The 15,321-nt window shown below is 42.6% G+C and overlaps 1 protein-coding gene and 1 long non-coding RNA gene across 11 annotated transcripts in view; one reads left to right on the forward strand and one right to left on the reverse strand.

Annotated features, from left to right (window-relative positions):
• srcin1b (SRC kinase signaling inhibitor 1b) overlaps positions 1-12,100 on the forward strand; it is a 124,552-nt gene extending 112,452 nt beyond the window's left edge. For 8 of the 10 annotated variants that reach the window (XM_074618899.1, XM_074618898.1, XM_074618902.1 and 5 more), the window contains 2 exons: positions 13-99; positions 2,764-6,288. In XM_074618899.1, coding sequence (XP_074475000.1) covers positions 13-99; positions 2,764-2,916 — 240 coding nt within the window. In that variant the 3' untranslated portion in view covers positions 2,917-6,288. Of the gene's footprint in view, positions 1-12; positions 100-2,763; positions 6,289-11,227 lie in introns of those variants that run through there. The other 2 variants (XM_074618897.1, XM_074618906.1) reach the window with 2 other exon arrangements.
• Positions 12,101-13,113: 1,013 nt separating this feature from the next.
• On the reverse strand, positions 13,114-14,757 carry LOC141758716 (uncharacterized). The gene is made up of 2 exons (XR_012591933.1): positions 13,280-14,757; positions 13,114-13,236 (listed from the first exon to the last, which is right to left on the reverse strand). It is a non-coding gene; the product is annotated as an uncharacterized LOC141758716 (long non-coding RNA).
• Between the last annotated feature and the right edge of the window lie 564 nt (positions 14,758-15,321).

A 15,321-nucleotide genomic window follows, 5' to 3' on the forward strand; every position in this document is an offset into this window, starting at 1 on the left:
CACGGATCAAAGATATTTCAGAGAACGCCTGTAAAAGATTGTAATAAACCAAAGGCCACCCCCGCCCCGCCCTGCATCTTTGGCTCCTTGGGCAGAAAGGTAACGTTAAGATCAGCCCTCTCCGGCTGCCACGCCTGTGGACTTCTACTGACTGTCCCTTTGCCGTCCTTTCCCCCTTTTATTCTCTACTTTACTCCAAATTAAGACGATTATATCACATAACCTACAGTGTGGTTAGTCAGTTTTGGATGCTGTGCTGAACTTCTCTTTCTAACCTTGTTAACATCTGATTCTCTGCTTCCTGTGAGCTCTGAACATATTCTAATCTTTGTCTGAGAGTTTTTGTTTGATGGTCTCCGTTAACTGCAGCTGTAGCGACGTAGACTCAACGTACAACCTTGTAATTGATGCTGTGATGTGCGCTGAGTCATGGCTTGAAGCAGATGATGTATTTAGGTTTTTTTTGCCTTGCAGACTGCGAGCTCCTTCTGACAGCTCCGGTGACACATTTAGCCGAGTAAAGAGGTCTTGTTTTTATTGAAATTATCGCACAACGGCGCTAAGCAGGTAGCTGTCAAAATACAGGACGAGCGAGGGGGAGGGAAGGTGAGGGAGGTTTCAGGTTCAGAGCTGCAGACAGAAATGTTCCTCTGAAAGAATCTATTTTCTCTCACGCAGGTGTTTTAAATTCACATCCGTTTTTATTCCCTGAAGGCGTGTGGAGCTCTGTGCTACAGTATGTTTATAGTTCTTACCAACAGGGATTAATGTCAGCTAGTCTAGTCAGAAATACAGTATATACCAAACATATCAATACTGAATATATGAAATTTCAATATTCATTTTCCTCAGTATCGATTCACGGCTACCGGCTACACTTTCTGCTCTCTCTTCTGTCTGACACACACATCATTATTTATCTTTTAATATAAATCTAAAATATTATGCCCTCAATGTTGAAAACTGTGTTGAATATTACGGAGATAAAGATCACTTATTAACACAGCTTCTTCTTTTATCAAACCAAAATACCTTACTGTCCTTAGGCCTCTCATAATCTGAAATATCTCTAAGAGTTAAAGATACATTCTCCCATAACATGTTAATGTTTTCATTATTAGAAGATATTTCTTAACAGGTTTTATTTTTTAAAAAGCTCTGCATAAAAGTTTAAAGTTAACGAGGATTTAATTCCAAATTTTAGGACTTTTGTAAGAAACTCTGAGTTCGACTTTTGAAGTTCTTGTGAGGCCAAAGCTGATTCATTGTTTTTTCGTTGTTTATCGGGTTAAATATGCTGAAATAATCATTAAAGACAGAAATACTTTGATGTTGAAAACCTGATCTAACATGTCTATCTACAAACTAGGGCTGTCAATTGTTTAAAATAGTTAATCGTGATTAATCACACATTTTTTATCCATTCAAAATGTACCTTAAAGGGAGATTTGTCAAGTATTTAATCCTCTTATCAACATGGGAGTGGACAAATATGCTGCTTTATGCTAAATGTATGTATATATTTATTATTGGAAATCAATTATCAACACAAAACAATGACAGATATTGATCCAGAAACCCTCACAGGTACTGCATTTAGCATAAAACAATATGCTCAAATCATAACATGTCAAACTGCAGCCCAACAGGCAACAACAGCTGTCAGTGTGTCAGTGTGCTGACCTGACTATGACTTGCCCCAAACTGCATGTGATTATCATAAAGTGGGCATGCCTGTAAAGGGGAGACTCGTGGGTACCCATAGAACCCATTTACATTCACATATCTGGAGGTCAGAGGTCAAGGGACTCCTTTGAAAATGGACATGACAGTTTTTCCTCACCAAAATGTAGGATCAATTTGGAGCGTTATTTAACCTCCTTCACGACAAGCTAGTATGACATGGTTGGTACCAATGGATTCATCAGGTTTTCTAGGTTCTAATGGTACCAATAGCTTTAAAACTGATCCCGATACAACCTAAAAATCACAAGTTGCGTTAATGCAATAAAGAAATTAGTGGCGTTAAAACAAATTTGCATTATTATTGCGTTAAGTTTGACAGCTCTAGTATCTAGGATCTAGGATTTGGTGGCATCAGGCTTTGAGGTTGCAGATTGAGGCTACATCCACAGTAATACATTTTTGTTTTAAAACGCATAACTCTTTCTACGTTTATGCCTAGCGCCACACTAATCCAACGTTTTCAAGCCCCTAAAACGGAGACGTTTGAAGACGTTTGAAAACGCTGCTGACCCCGCTTTAGTTTTAAAACATCAGGGTGGCGACATCAGAGGTCAAACGACCCCTTTGAAAATGGCCATGCCCATTTTTCCTCGCCAAAGTTAGTGTAAATTTGGAGCGTTATTTAGCCTCCTTTGCTGACAAGCTAGTATGACATGGTTGGTACCGATGGATTCTTTAGGATTTTTAGCTTCATATGACACCAGTATCTTCACTCTAGCTTTAAAATTGAACCTGCTACTTGATGAAAGATTGCATTAACGTGTTATTATCGCGTTAACTTTGACAGCCCTCCTACAAACATATGAAACATGCATCCAACCGGTGTCTCTGACTATTTCTCAGAGTATTCTGTAAGCAATGTATCTGGTTAACAATCTAAACATTAATATAATATCTGGAGAAATAATGTTACGTCTGGCAGGAGATCCTTATGGTATGTATGATGACGTTTTGTGCGTCTGTCATTGTTAAATAAGTCAAATTAAAATACCATCTTTCCTCTCTTGACTCCTACAGAACAGCAGCAACTCCCCGGGGCCGATGAAGGGCCCCACCGTCGCCGCCCGGCTCAAACACCTCCAACAAGGCAGCCTGGAGAGGCCCAAAACCCGCAAGCAGAAAGAGGATTTCCCCAAAGTCCAGGGCCAGCAGCAGGTATTCCACTTCTAACAGCTCCACCTCTGATGCTTCTTCTTCTTCTTCTTCGTCTGAGGAACGTCTGGCCCCCACCAGCAGACACAAACACCGGAGGGGGGGGACCATCGACAGAAACCTTGATTCTTACCAGTTCTTGATGTGTGTTTTGACATTTGAGTTACTGGATCTAACCTAGCTTGCTTAGAGATCTTGTCGTACGAGTATGTCGATGTTTTGATTTCCTGAGGAAGGTTCTTGGTGGTGCTTGTGACTGATTAAACTAGCTTTATTATGATAATAGTCAGATACATCCATTGATCTCCAGTAATGCCACGGAATGATTTCATATATCTCAAAGTGATCCAGCCATGTAGTCTCTCACTGAATCCTCATCTCTCACTCTATCCATCCAGTAGCGACCACCTGCTGCTCTCTTTGTATCACCCGTCCTTTAACCGTCTCCAGGTTAGCGGGCAGCGCTGCAGCAGCTGCACGCTGTTTTAGCTCGCTGGTGTGGCTGCTGTCGAACAGCCAAGAGGCCAATCCATTAAGCTAGCTTAACTCAGAATTGCCTTTTTTTACAGCTCTTATGCTACGACTTATTATGCAAGATGACGACAGTGAAGCGCAAGGTGCGAGGTCACCTGAAGAAAGGTGTTTTTGTGGAGGAGCTTTTCAGTTTAATGTGTGCAATAAACAGATTTATAGAGGAGAAGTGGAGAATCATATTATATAAGAGTGACTGAGGCAGCAGAGGAAAAACAAAACGCATCTGGAAGCAAAAAGTAATTAAATCATATAATCAACTGTAAACCTAATTATGAAATTGAATGTCGCTGAATTGTTATACTTGGAAAAAAATATCCGACTTTGAAATTTAACATCTGTCATTTAAAGTTCTGCAACTCAACTAACTAAACTTAATTTTACACAATACTCATTTTTACTGAGTAGCGCTTGAATGCACCATAATGTAATCAATGGAACCTCCGCTAACGTTAGTAGCTCCGTTATTTAGCCAAGCAGGACTGTGCTGCCCACCGGCTGCTAACAGCTAATGTTACTAACTCTCCTCATGACGATTTCAACACAGATTTGTTGTTCACAGTCTCGTCATATCAAGGATAAATAGGGTGCGCCCCCTCAGGTTTAGTTTTAGTAAAGCGATGCTTTTGAGCACTTTTTCTTCTCTCCGCCATGGCTCCGGTCCCAAACAAAATGAAGCATGATGCGTATGCGTCATTGTGCATGTCTAACACTTTATGCGTGGTGCGAAAGCTCAGATAAATTGACCTTTTTCCCCAAAAATGTGGCTCTTTTTCATCGCGAAATATTCACGTTCTGTGTGAAAAATATGTTGACAGCAAATTAATCGCACAAAAAAAACGCCCCAGGTGTGTTCAGGCCTTAAAGGTGCTCATTACAATATCCAGAGCATTAATATATCAACAAGCAACTATTTCCTATGTAAAGATATAGAGGAGTAATGTCTACCTGAGCAGATAATGAAGTCTCTCTCTCTCTGTGTTTGTTGTAATCTGAGCTTTTTCTGTGTTTTATTGACATAGCCGGCCGGCTGCGCATGCTTTTATTGCATGTGAGCGTGACCCACTGGCTAGCTCACGGCCGCCGCTCTGCACAGCTCTCGTACCGCGACCACAGCTGATAACGCCGTCGGTTGTTGCGGAAGCCCTCATGTGAGCACTGTTAGCTCCGTTAGCCGCCAGCTCAGCTTCCGCCACGTTGAGAGCCGTGCGAAGGCAATAGAAATGCTGCCAATCTCGCATTTAGCACTTTTAACGTGACACATTCAGTCGTCGTTAAATTTCACAATCGGGTATTTAGTTTCTTATAAAATTCTAATTATTATAATTTGCTTCCAACCGCCCGTCCACACATACAGACTCAAACACGGGAGGAGTGACGGGAAGCCTTTCATTGGGAATTGAATCTCAAGACTGCAAAGTCGCCCTGTAGCGACATGGTTGTGTCCTCCTGGTGGCAACTACTTCAACTCAGCGGGGGAAAACCTGTCAACAGCTTCTCCATTCAATATGATACAACTTTAAGAAGCTGCTGGGAAAGTAAAAATAAGAAACAAGGCACCTGATTGGACGAACGCTTTCCCTCGTGGGCTGCTGCTCCCAGCTCTCTAACTGGAACCAACATCGCTCGTTTGGAAACTTTTTTCTCTTATTTCACGAAAATAGTTCACCGAAATGTGTTCCTGAAAGCATTTTATGTGAGAAATAAGCCGTTCAGTTGATGAATCTGTCTTTATTTTGGATCGACAACGTGTAGTTTAAAAGTTTCTTGAGAGTTTCCAGAGGTGGCGAGTCGCGCCGGACGCCCCTGATTTGCATAAAGTAGCCTAGACCTCAACTTTATGCAAACGCTACGCTACCAGAATGCATGCATGCAAGGACGGAGGCCGGCGGACACGTACCATCAGAGCCGAGTATGTGTAATATTTAGCTTTGGGCTCATGAGAAGCCACTTTTGAGTGTGTATGTGTGAACAGGAGGTTAAACTCAGTACTTGGCCTTTAAGATGTGAAGCTCCACTCGTCTTATCTGCTCCTGCAGACGCTCCGAGCGGCCCTCGACCTGCCGAGTGGAGCAGCGTTGACCCATCCTCCACGGCCCTCTTACAAAAAAAAGAAAAAGAAAAAGAGCTTTTAGAAAATACTGTGAAAGAGAGAAAAGGAGCCGGTCAGTCTCAGCCTTAACCGCTTCACCCCGATCCATATCTTCACCCAGAGCCATCGTCTCTCTGCATGTGGGCCAGTTTCAGGAATCTATTCTGATTAATTCATGAATTTACCACATTAAACATGCAGCATTTATACGTTTATTTAGAGTTTTCCAAACACCCCCGAGAAGCAGTTCATCCGCAGGAGCCCAGACACATTTAGAGACTTAACTTCTGGTTCTCAGAAAGGACGGCGTCTCTGACGATAGCTTCCGTTAGCACGCGGCTAACACGGCTGACCTCCACTTGCACTTCCCTCCACACAGAGACCTCCAGGATTAGTATTCAGGGCCGCTTGTGTCTTGTGCTGGTCTGAATATCAACTCCTCATTTCCCTTATTGCTTTTTGAAGATTTATCACCCAAAGAGCCTGAAAGCAAACGGTCAAATCATGTTGGTTTTTGTTGCATAAAGTCCATGTTTACATGGTGAGGAGGGAGCTCATGGCTCATGAGATAATGTCTTCAATGGTGTTAATATTGAACACAAACACATATCCCCAACCAGCCCGGTCGCACGAGAAGGCGTATGAGTGACACCATAATTAGGGTTCTATGAAATCCATTGTATTTTTTCCCAACTTCCATGTTTTAGCATTGAAGCACATTTTGTCACCAGATAAAGTGTCTAATCCCGTGGTGGATGAATAAAATGTCAACAACTCATAAGAAAATAATCAAAATTGAATAAATATCAATGAATTTGATATTTCACAACAGCTATAAAATAATCCATTCCGTCCTTTTGTAAAATAAAGTGCTCTAAATTTAGCTGTTAGTGTCGAATTCCTCAGGTTTTTGGATGACTAACAGGTGACCCCTCCCCCAGGTTTCCCCTCAACTCATCTCTTGCGCTCTCATTGGCCGTAGCTCTCCGACAGGTCACACATTAAGCCTGCTAGGTGACGCATCGGCGAGCCTCTCAGCTCACGTCTTTAAGCAGCGAGCGCAGAACAAACGCCAATTTGCCTCTGATCTGGGGCTTTTTTGTCTGGAACCTCCAAAAACTGTTGGCGAGAGGTAAATCAGGGCTAAAGTGAACTAGACCAGTCGTCTGGCTGGTCTTCTCCGGCATGAATGAGTCAGAGAAGAGAGGCAGCGTTCCCGTAAACGAAACCAAAACATAGCGGTATAGTTTTTTCATGTTAGTCGGCTTAGGTGCTGTGAAAAAGTGCTTATAATGGCTGGAAAAACCCTGATTTTCATAAATAGTTTGGAAAATCCCACACTATTTTACAGCTGATTCCATTTTTATCAACTGATTCCGCGATTCCATCCGTGTTTTCCACATCGTGGAAACCATAGAGTCCTAGATAATTCACAAGCTTGCCAAAAGAGCGCCGTTGTTGCTTTAGGCGTGTCATTTGTACGCCATGTAGTCTGTACTGACTGCAATGTAAACGCATCCTTGTGAATATACTACGCTCAGAGCTAGCGTAGAATAATAATTGAGAAAGACTGCTAACGGTGGGTCGGAGGGGAGGTGGATGGGTCCAACAAACGCAGGACTTTCAACCCGGAGACCTGCTGTTTTGCTTTGTTAGTTACGTTAGTGATGTTTGTCTCATTTTCCGTACTTATGTTACGTTGTTTACGTATGTGTTTTAGTTAGTTTACGTACTTGTTTAGGCCCAACCATGACATTTTTCCTTTTCTGGCTGCCTAAACTGTAGTTTTGTTACGTGGCGTACAAATGACACTCAAAAAGCCTAAAATGCGACCTCATGACATGCGTAATGTTCTTGTAATGTCGTGCTATTTATACGCCTTCCCATGAGATCGGGTCGCCTCAACAACGTGCTAGATTCAACATGATCTGCAGTATTTCTGTAATTATTTGTCTCCTCATCAGTAGATCATAAATGCATCTCAATCACTCTTAACTGTACATACGGTGTTGTGGATTCTGGGTCAAATGAAGCCTCATGTATAATAGTAGATGTAAAGAACCGTGATACAGAAAATCAGTCGTACATTTGGGGGACAGTTTGACTCATTAATTTGCTGCCATCTCAGTCACTTTATTCTTTAATCACCCCGTCTCCCTTGTGGGTGAAGGATGCAGTAAACATCACATGATGCCTGTTTCAAGATCAGCAGAAAGTGGTGCAATGTGTGCACTTGCCTCGGGCAGAATGAATGCATTTGGGTTGTAAAGTGTTTGCTAACCAGAGGCTGTTAGACTACAGCATCCGTCTACAGGAGCTGCCAAAGCAGCGTGGCCAAATGCTCCATATTTGATCTGTGTTGGCGCACTCACACATAAACCTATAGTTTATTTGATGGAGAAGTTTGCTGCTCTGCTGCAGTAAAAAGAGGCGTTGCACTTTATAATCCCTTTTCAAGCCTGGGTGGTGCACCTGTCTGCTCGTCCTTTTGTTCCGGAGAGCGCTGAGCGAGCCACAGACGTGCCGGTGTCCCCCCGAGGCAGCGAGCGGCACCTTGTCACCACAAACTGCTTTCTTTCATTGTTGAACTTTAAGCCGTTGTCAAGCTCGGATTCTTCCTCCTTGTACACCCTGTTCCTACACAGTTACAGACAATATGAGCTTTCAGAGGACGTGAATGGCTTTTTAAGTTGTGTTTTATTCCGCCAGCCTTTTCTCCAGGCATTACAGTCGGCTGTTTATCCTCACCGGTCCTCAAAGAATACATCTTCATCCGAGCGCCGTTCGCCAAAAACTGTGATTCTTATTTTATCTCGTCCCTTTCACAGAGCCACTGTTTCTCTGTGGATTTTATTCTTTAAAGTAGGGATGTCACGGTACCAGAAATCTAGTAGTCGATACCAATACCAGTGAATTTCCACGATTCTCGATACCAAATTCAATACCACGGTAAAAAAAACACATACTCTTTTGTTAAAAAAATGTGAACATTACAAAAAACAGAGGCATGTAGCCTTTAAGTACTAAATAAAAAGAATTGATCCATTTAGTTCATTTTGGCGAATCAGCAGCATGTTATCAATCGATAGTCAGACGACGGACACTACATACTGACCTTGAATGCATCTGGTCCATCAGCTCAGAGTAGTAGGAGCAGAAGGCAGAGGATTTATTGTCGAAGCGAAAAGCAAATGCACCTATTTGGCATTATTTCACGTTTAATCTCAATGCTATAAGGGAACCATAATGTTAATGATGTAATCGCGGATGGAGCCGTCACAGCCGGTGTGCACGGAGCAGCGACGCTAGGTAGACCCCCGCAGCGGAGCCCCGCAGCAAAAGCGCTAGCGGAGAGGCCAGACACACCGCCACCCGACGGTAGAGATCAGAGTCAGCTCTCTGCACATGTTGACCGTCATCTTTCTTGTAAATGTCCAGTGTAATCGGTAACACCGGTGTTGTCACAAGTTTATTGTGACAACACCGGTTGTGACAACACAGTCGGCCTTCGGCGCCGCTAGTTCTGTGATGTCGGCTTGGTGTGTCTGGGTCTTAAAGATGATGATATGTATCGATGTTTTCACTTTGCATCGATGAGATTGGCTCGTTGATCATATATCGATCCAGATCAATGGATCGTTACACCCCTATTGTTTATATAAAAACATTGATTAGTGCAGCTTTGATGAATCCGGATACCTGAAACCAGATCCAGAACAGAATCAGCAACCTGAACCAAAACTTCTTTACAACGTTTGATCGTCTGACTGCTCGTGTTTCTCGTCCTGCTGGAGTTTGTCGTTCATTCATTACTTGATAGAAATGCTGAGCAAAGCTACAAACACAGGACTCAGGTTGCATCCTTTATCTTGAGGGTTTTACTGTGATTCTTCCTCTTCAAGGACTCACTAAAGATCCGATCCATCATGTGCAGAATTCAGTCCTGATGTACTTGGCACTCTTCAGACGTACATTCCCACCGTGGCGTGCGTTCCTCAACACGCTGCAGCAAACAGTCCGTCGTTAATCATCCTGAACGTGACCTGTTTGTCCTCACTGAGTATTTGGATGGACAGACCGTAGACTGGATCTCAGAGGAGGACCAGGGGGACGGACGGGTTCTGGTTGTTTGTCCGGTCCGTTTATTTATTCGGCACATAAAGGATCCTGTGAGAGTCCTGCTGCTGCTGCTGCTGCTGCTGCTGCTGCTGCTGCTGCCGAGCTCTTTAAACAACCATCAGGAAATGTTTTCTCACCAACGCCCACGAGACTCGGCTGATAAAGAGCCGTGGTCAGAGGAGCTCACAACTCTCTTTCTCGCTTCCTCGTTCCTTGTTTCCTTTCTATGTCTCCTCTCCTTTCCTCTCCTATACTCTCCTTGCGTCCTCCTCACTCCTCTCCTTTCTTCTCCTTGTTTCTTCATCTCTGCTCACCTCACCTTTCATCTCCTTTTCTTTGTTTCCCTCCTTATTCCTTTCCCTTCTCTCCCAATCTCCTCGCCTCATCTCTCCTTTCCTTCTCTCTCGTGTCCTTTTTCCTCCTTTCTCCTCTCACTCCTGCTCCTTCCTTCTCCTCCTACTCTCCTTTCCTCTCCCAACTAGACTCATCTCCTTGTTACCTCTCCTCTCTGCACATCTCTTTCCTCCCTCCTCATCGCTCCTTTTATTTCTTCTCCTCTCATCTCCTTGTTTCCTTTGCTCATCTTATCTTTCCTCTCGTTTCCTATTCTCATCTCCCCTTGCTGTATCTCCTCTCCTTGTTTCCTCTCCTCATCTCCTTTCCTCCGCTTACCTTCCTTTTTTCTCATCTTGTTGTTTCCTCCTCTGTCCTTGTGTCCTCTCCTTTCCTCTCATTATCTCCTTGTTTCCTGTCGTTCTCCGTTCATCCTCACTCTGTTCCTTGTCTTTTCTCCTTGTTTCCTCACCTTTCTTATCTCCCCTTTTTCATTTTCTCCTCTTCTTGGTTCCTCTCATCTCCTTTCCTCTGCTTACCTTCCATTTTCTCATCTTGTTTCCTCCCCTGTCCTCTCCTCTCCTTAAGTCCTTGTTTCCTCTCCTTGTCTCCTATCCTCCTCTTTCTGTCCCTTGTCTCCTCTCCTTGTTTATTATCTCTTCTTGCCTCTCTTTCCTCCTTTCCTCTCCTCTATCAGACTCGTCCTTTCTCTTTACTGTCTCTCTCCTCTCCTGCCATAACGTCATCCCTCCTTCCCCTCTCTCCTTCCCTTCCTTCATTCCCTCCTCGCTGCATCACTCAGAGAAGAAGAAGAAGAAGAAGAAGAAGAGCTAAACGAGGACAGATGTCCCGTCCCAGAGCTCTGACAGCAGACTGTGATCACAGCATCATTTCTGGCTGTTTGCGGCTCAGCGACAGCGACAGCCTCGTACTCGTCTCCTCTCTCTCATCTACCCACAAGCACGAGGACCGTCACGCCGATGCACCAAAAACCCGCCGTCCCCGGTGGCCAATCAGGAGATGGAAGCGTAGCGTAGTGGTAGAGCGAGGATGGGGGGGGGGGGGGGGGGGGTAAACCTTGTCAGACACACATCACACAAGATTTAACAAAAACTTGAAATACATTTGTCTGTTTGTAAATTTAGATTTTTGTCTTTTTTTCTTTCCCCCTCCCTTTTCACTGCTTCTCGTCTTGTTTTTGACCTTCTTCTTTTGCTCGTAAATCTTCCCTCTCTGCTTGCTTTTTTGGGGCAGTGCTGAGATTTTTTTCTTCTTCCTCTTCTTCTTGTGCTCCAGCAAAAACGCTGCTCATGCTTCTGGCCAATCAAATCAGTTTCGCTGATGTTTCCCTTCGCTGCTTTTCCTCACATCATTTTGTGAGCCAGTCGCTGTCTCTCTTTCCTTTCTCTCTCTCTCTCTCTCTCTCTCTCTCTCTCTCTCTCTCTCTTTCTTTCTCTCTCTCTCTCTCTCTCTCTCTCTCTCTCTCTCTCTCTCTCTCTCTGTCTGTGTTGCTTTGCTTTCTTCATTCTCTGTCTGCTTCTCAGGTCTCAGCCGGACTAATAACGTGAGGAGCGAGTACTCGGATCAGTCTGGGTTTGGACTCCTAGTTCAGACCTTGAAGTCGTGAGATTTTGTCATTTGACTTTATGAGCTAGAGGTCATCAGACAGGATGATAACACACCAATAATTAGTTTCTCCCACATCACTCTGTAGCTCTGCCTCACGTTAGATAACGGTTTATACATCAGGAGGTAATTGCATCGGCTCTGGACCTGCAGTATGAAGCAGTGTGGGGATTTCACTTCCATCATCCAACATATCTAACAATCTAACACAGTATCGGTGTCCTAATTACATACTACACACTAATTATGAGCAGGTTAGAAGTCTGTCCAAAGTGACTATGCAAAAATGTTAAAGGTACTCAGAAGATTTACACTTCCATTAAAGTTTGGGGATTTACAAGAGACAAAATTGCAGCAATAAATGCTGAAATATCCTGACTTTTAGTCACTAGTGTGGGTAAAAGCTCCAAACATGCTGGGTCCTACATGTCCCATAATGCAACTTGATAGCATGTTTTTATCAAGCGACCTGGATGCTTCTTCAGAACTGCTTGTTGGTTGGTCGAATAACTTTGAAATCCGACATTCACACCCACTTCACGCTGTGATTGGCCAGCTGAGGAGGTCTGAAACTTCTCTCTCTATAGCTCTGTTTCCATTTATTACACAACAATTTCCGTCACTTTTCATGTTAACATGTGAATGTCTTCCAGGAGAGACTGTTGTCGCTGTATTTAAATAATATCACCTCTCTATGACCGGAGGCTTTTCACTCACATCTTCCAGTGTGACCGTTCCCATCAGGTATTAACACTTTTGATTTGACAGATGATGTTGACAAAAGTTGAGGCAGATTTTAACTTCCCGACTAGACGATCCTGCGTATTTTGCCAAAAGCCCCCCGGCGACACACTTCACATGACAAGTAAACAGATTTTTATGGCAGCATATTGCTGCCACGCCAGAAAAAGAAAAAAGGGATCAGTATCACATTATAACATGATAATTTTGATATAATATATTGATAGGCTTGTTATATAACAAGATGTTTTCATGTTATTACTACCGACAAACGTATCACTCTTTATGACGATATATTATTTTTCTTGTTTTATTACACGGCGTTGTTGAATACTCGATTCTGATTGGTCAATCACAGCGCTCTACGGTCTGTTATTTCTTTATAGCAGACCGTTGCTATGTAAAACGGACTGTTGCTATGTAAAACGGACCGTTGCTATGTATAACGGACCGTTGCTATGTATAACGGACCGTCGCTATGTATAACAGACCGTTGCTATGTATAACGGACCATTGCTATGAATGCAACTCTGATGTCAGACTCTGGAGGACCATTTTTGAGTCAAAATATTGATTTCTTCAGTAAGTAGCCGTGTAATACGCGGGATAACGTACAGCTAGCAGGTCATTGTTGTGAAATTAACGGCCATGCGGTCTTGCATCGCCCTGAAGGGGAAGGGCACGGAAGCTACACCGCCTTCCTTCTTGTTATAACGTGAAAAATATTGTGTTACAACAATTAACTTGTCACGTTATAGCGTGATACTGCTCCGTTTTTCTTTTTTTCTGGCGTGGCAGCAATAGACTTCCGTAGGTCTTCATGTGGATTTTTCCTTTAAAACAAATTGCTGCTGTTGTTGAGACAGCTCAGGAAGATCTTGAAACGCAAAAAACGTCTAAAACAAATCATTTTCCGGTAGTACAAAGTGTACATTATACTAAAACAATTAGTATATAATGTATACAATTAGTATGAAGTATGAAATTGGGACACAGACAACATTTATTTATTGTTTTCTAAGATAAATTAGTCATAAACATTAACTCAAACACTGGATGTTGCGTAGTTGGATTCAAGTTGAAAGGTTTTTTGGGGTGAAATATTGAAACTGTGTCTAAATGAGAAGAAAACACCGGCTCTGTGCTGTTTGACATTTTACTGGAGGGAAATATTAATCTCATACTGTGAGTGTGTATTTATACCACTGGCAGAAATTAAATTACAAGCAGATGTTTCTCTATATAGTTAATACATTTATGGAATGTATTAGTAGTCTCAGAAATAGCATTAAAAAGCTAGCACGAAAAATAGAACCAGTTAACGTATAACCTGAACCACTTCACAGATATATTGTATGTATATTATAAGACCATTTTAGTTTTTTGTTTTAAAAGAAATCGCTTTATTAACATGTAAAAAAGAAAAAGTATCATCTATGTTTTATATAATCAAGCTTTTTTTGTATTTTTATACTTGAAGAAGAGGATTCATAAACACATTTATTCTGTAAATTATTATTTTTCTGTGTTAAAGATTTTTTATTTTTTTCCTGCTAACCCATAGAAACATGATCAAACGTTGTTGCTGTAGAAGACTAGTGGGGGGGGGGGGAGTATGAAAGGTATATAATGGTACCACCACATTTATAAAAAGCACATATCCTCCTTCCTCACTGATAGGACGCCCCATTTTGTAGCTGTTTTCCTCTTATTATAACCAATAGTGTTCGTACACTGCACAGATAAACTCTATTGTTGGTTTCTTGATGAATGTGTGATTGTTCAAACCATTTGTGGATGTTCAAAAATGTATATAAACCCAAATGATATATTACAAAATTGATTTTATGTGGAAATTTTTTTAGACTGGGAAAAAAAATAATAATCCAAAATGGCATGCATACTGTATACATTCCTGGAAATCTGCACGCAACAGAGGTCAAATTTTCTTGTCAACAATTCTGTGTATACTTGTGAGTGTATGATAGAGTAAACAAATTGTACAGTAACATAGATTTTTGTATTATGTTCAAAATGGGTCGGTAAAGCCCCTTTTACTGTCAGAATAAATAAAAAAAAGGATAATTATATAATAAGTATTGAGAAACGATCTAAAGGGTGATATTGTATATCAACTACATACTGTTCCTCCAGTCTGAGAGTGATGCTTGCTGTGTGGGGTAAGTGTTGTTTGTGAATCGTGAAGAAGAATGATAATCTACTACAAAGTCAGTATAACTTAACTAAAGACCAACTAAACAACCGTGCAAAAACACCGCGCAACTTTGTGTATGGAAAGTAAAAGTTGCTGCTTCGTGTGAGAAAAATCAACCAAACAAAAAAAAAAAGGTTGCTGCTTTTGTACGTTCCTGTTGTGTTTTTGTGACAATAAAGGTGACCCTCTTATACATGATGGTTGTGAGCGCCTCGTCTGTGAATGGATTCCAATTATTTTGTATTCGTCAAACATCGCCGACTTGGCAGCGCCCGACGGCATCGGAAAACCAACGCACGGAGGTTCCCTTTAGCAACAGTATGTGACAAACCGGGCTTTCAACTAACTCCAATGTAAACTCACCCGCGGCGTTATCCGACGTCGGAGCAGTGACGTTGTATTAATAGCGTGACGGTACGTGTCCACAGGGGCGTTTTGTTTTTTTAAAGTTATTTTTTTGGGGGCATTTTCCATTTTTATGACAGGACAGTGGATAGAGTCGTGAAAGGGGGAGAGAGAGAGTGGATGCGGAAAGGGCCACAGGCCGGATTCGAACCCGGGCCGCCGCGGTCAGGACCAAGCCTTAATACATGGACGCCCGCTCTACCAACTGAGCTAACCCAGGCGCCCAACACAGGGGCGTTTTTTATCGCGAGGGGACGCAACGCTTCCCAGCATTGGACGCTTGGTGTGCTGTCCCTAGAAACAAGGCACTCGGCTCCTGATTGGACGAACGCTTTCCCGCCGTTGGCTGCTGCTCCCAGCT

This window comes from Sebastes fasciatus, chromosome 20 (genome assembly GCF_043250625.1).
Source record: "Sebastes fasciatus isolate fSebFas1 chromosome 20, fSebFas1.pri, whole genome shotgun sequence".
Lineage (NCBI taxonomy): Eukaryota > Metazoa > Chordata > Actinopteri > Perciformes > Sebastidae > Sebastes > Sebastes fasciatus.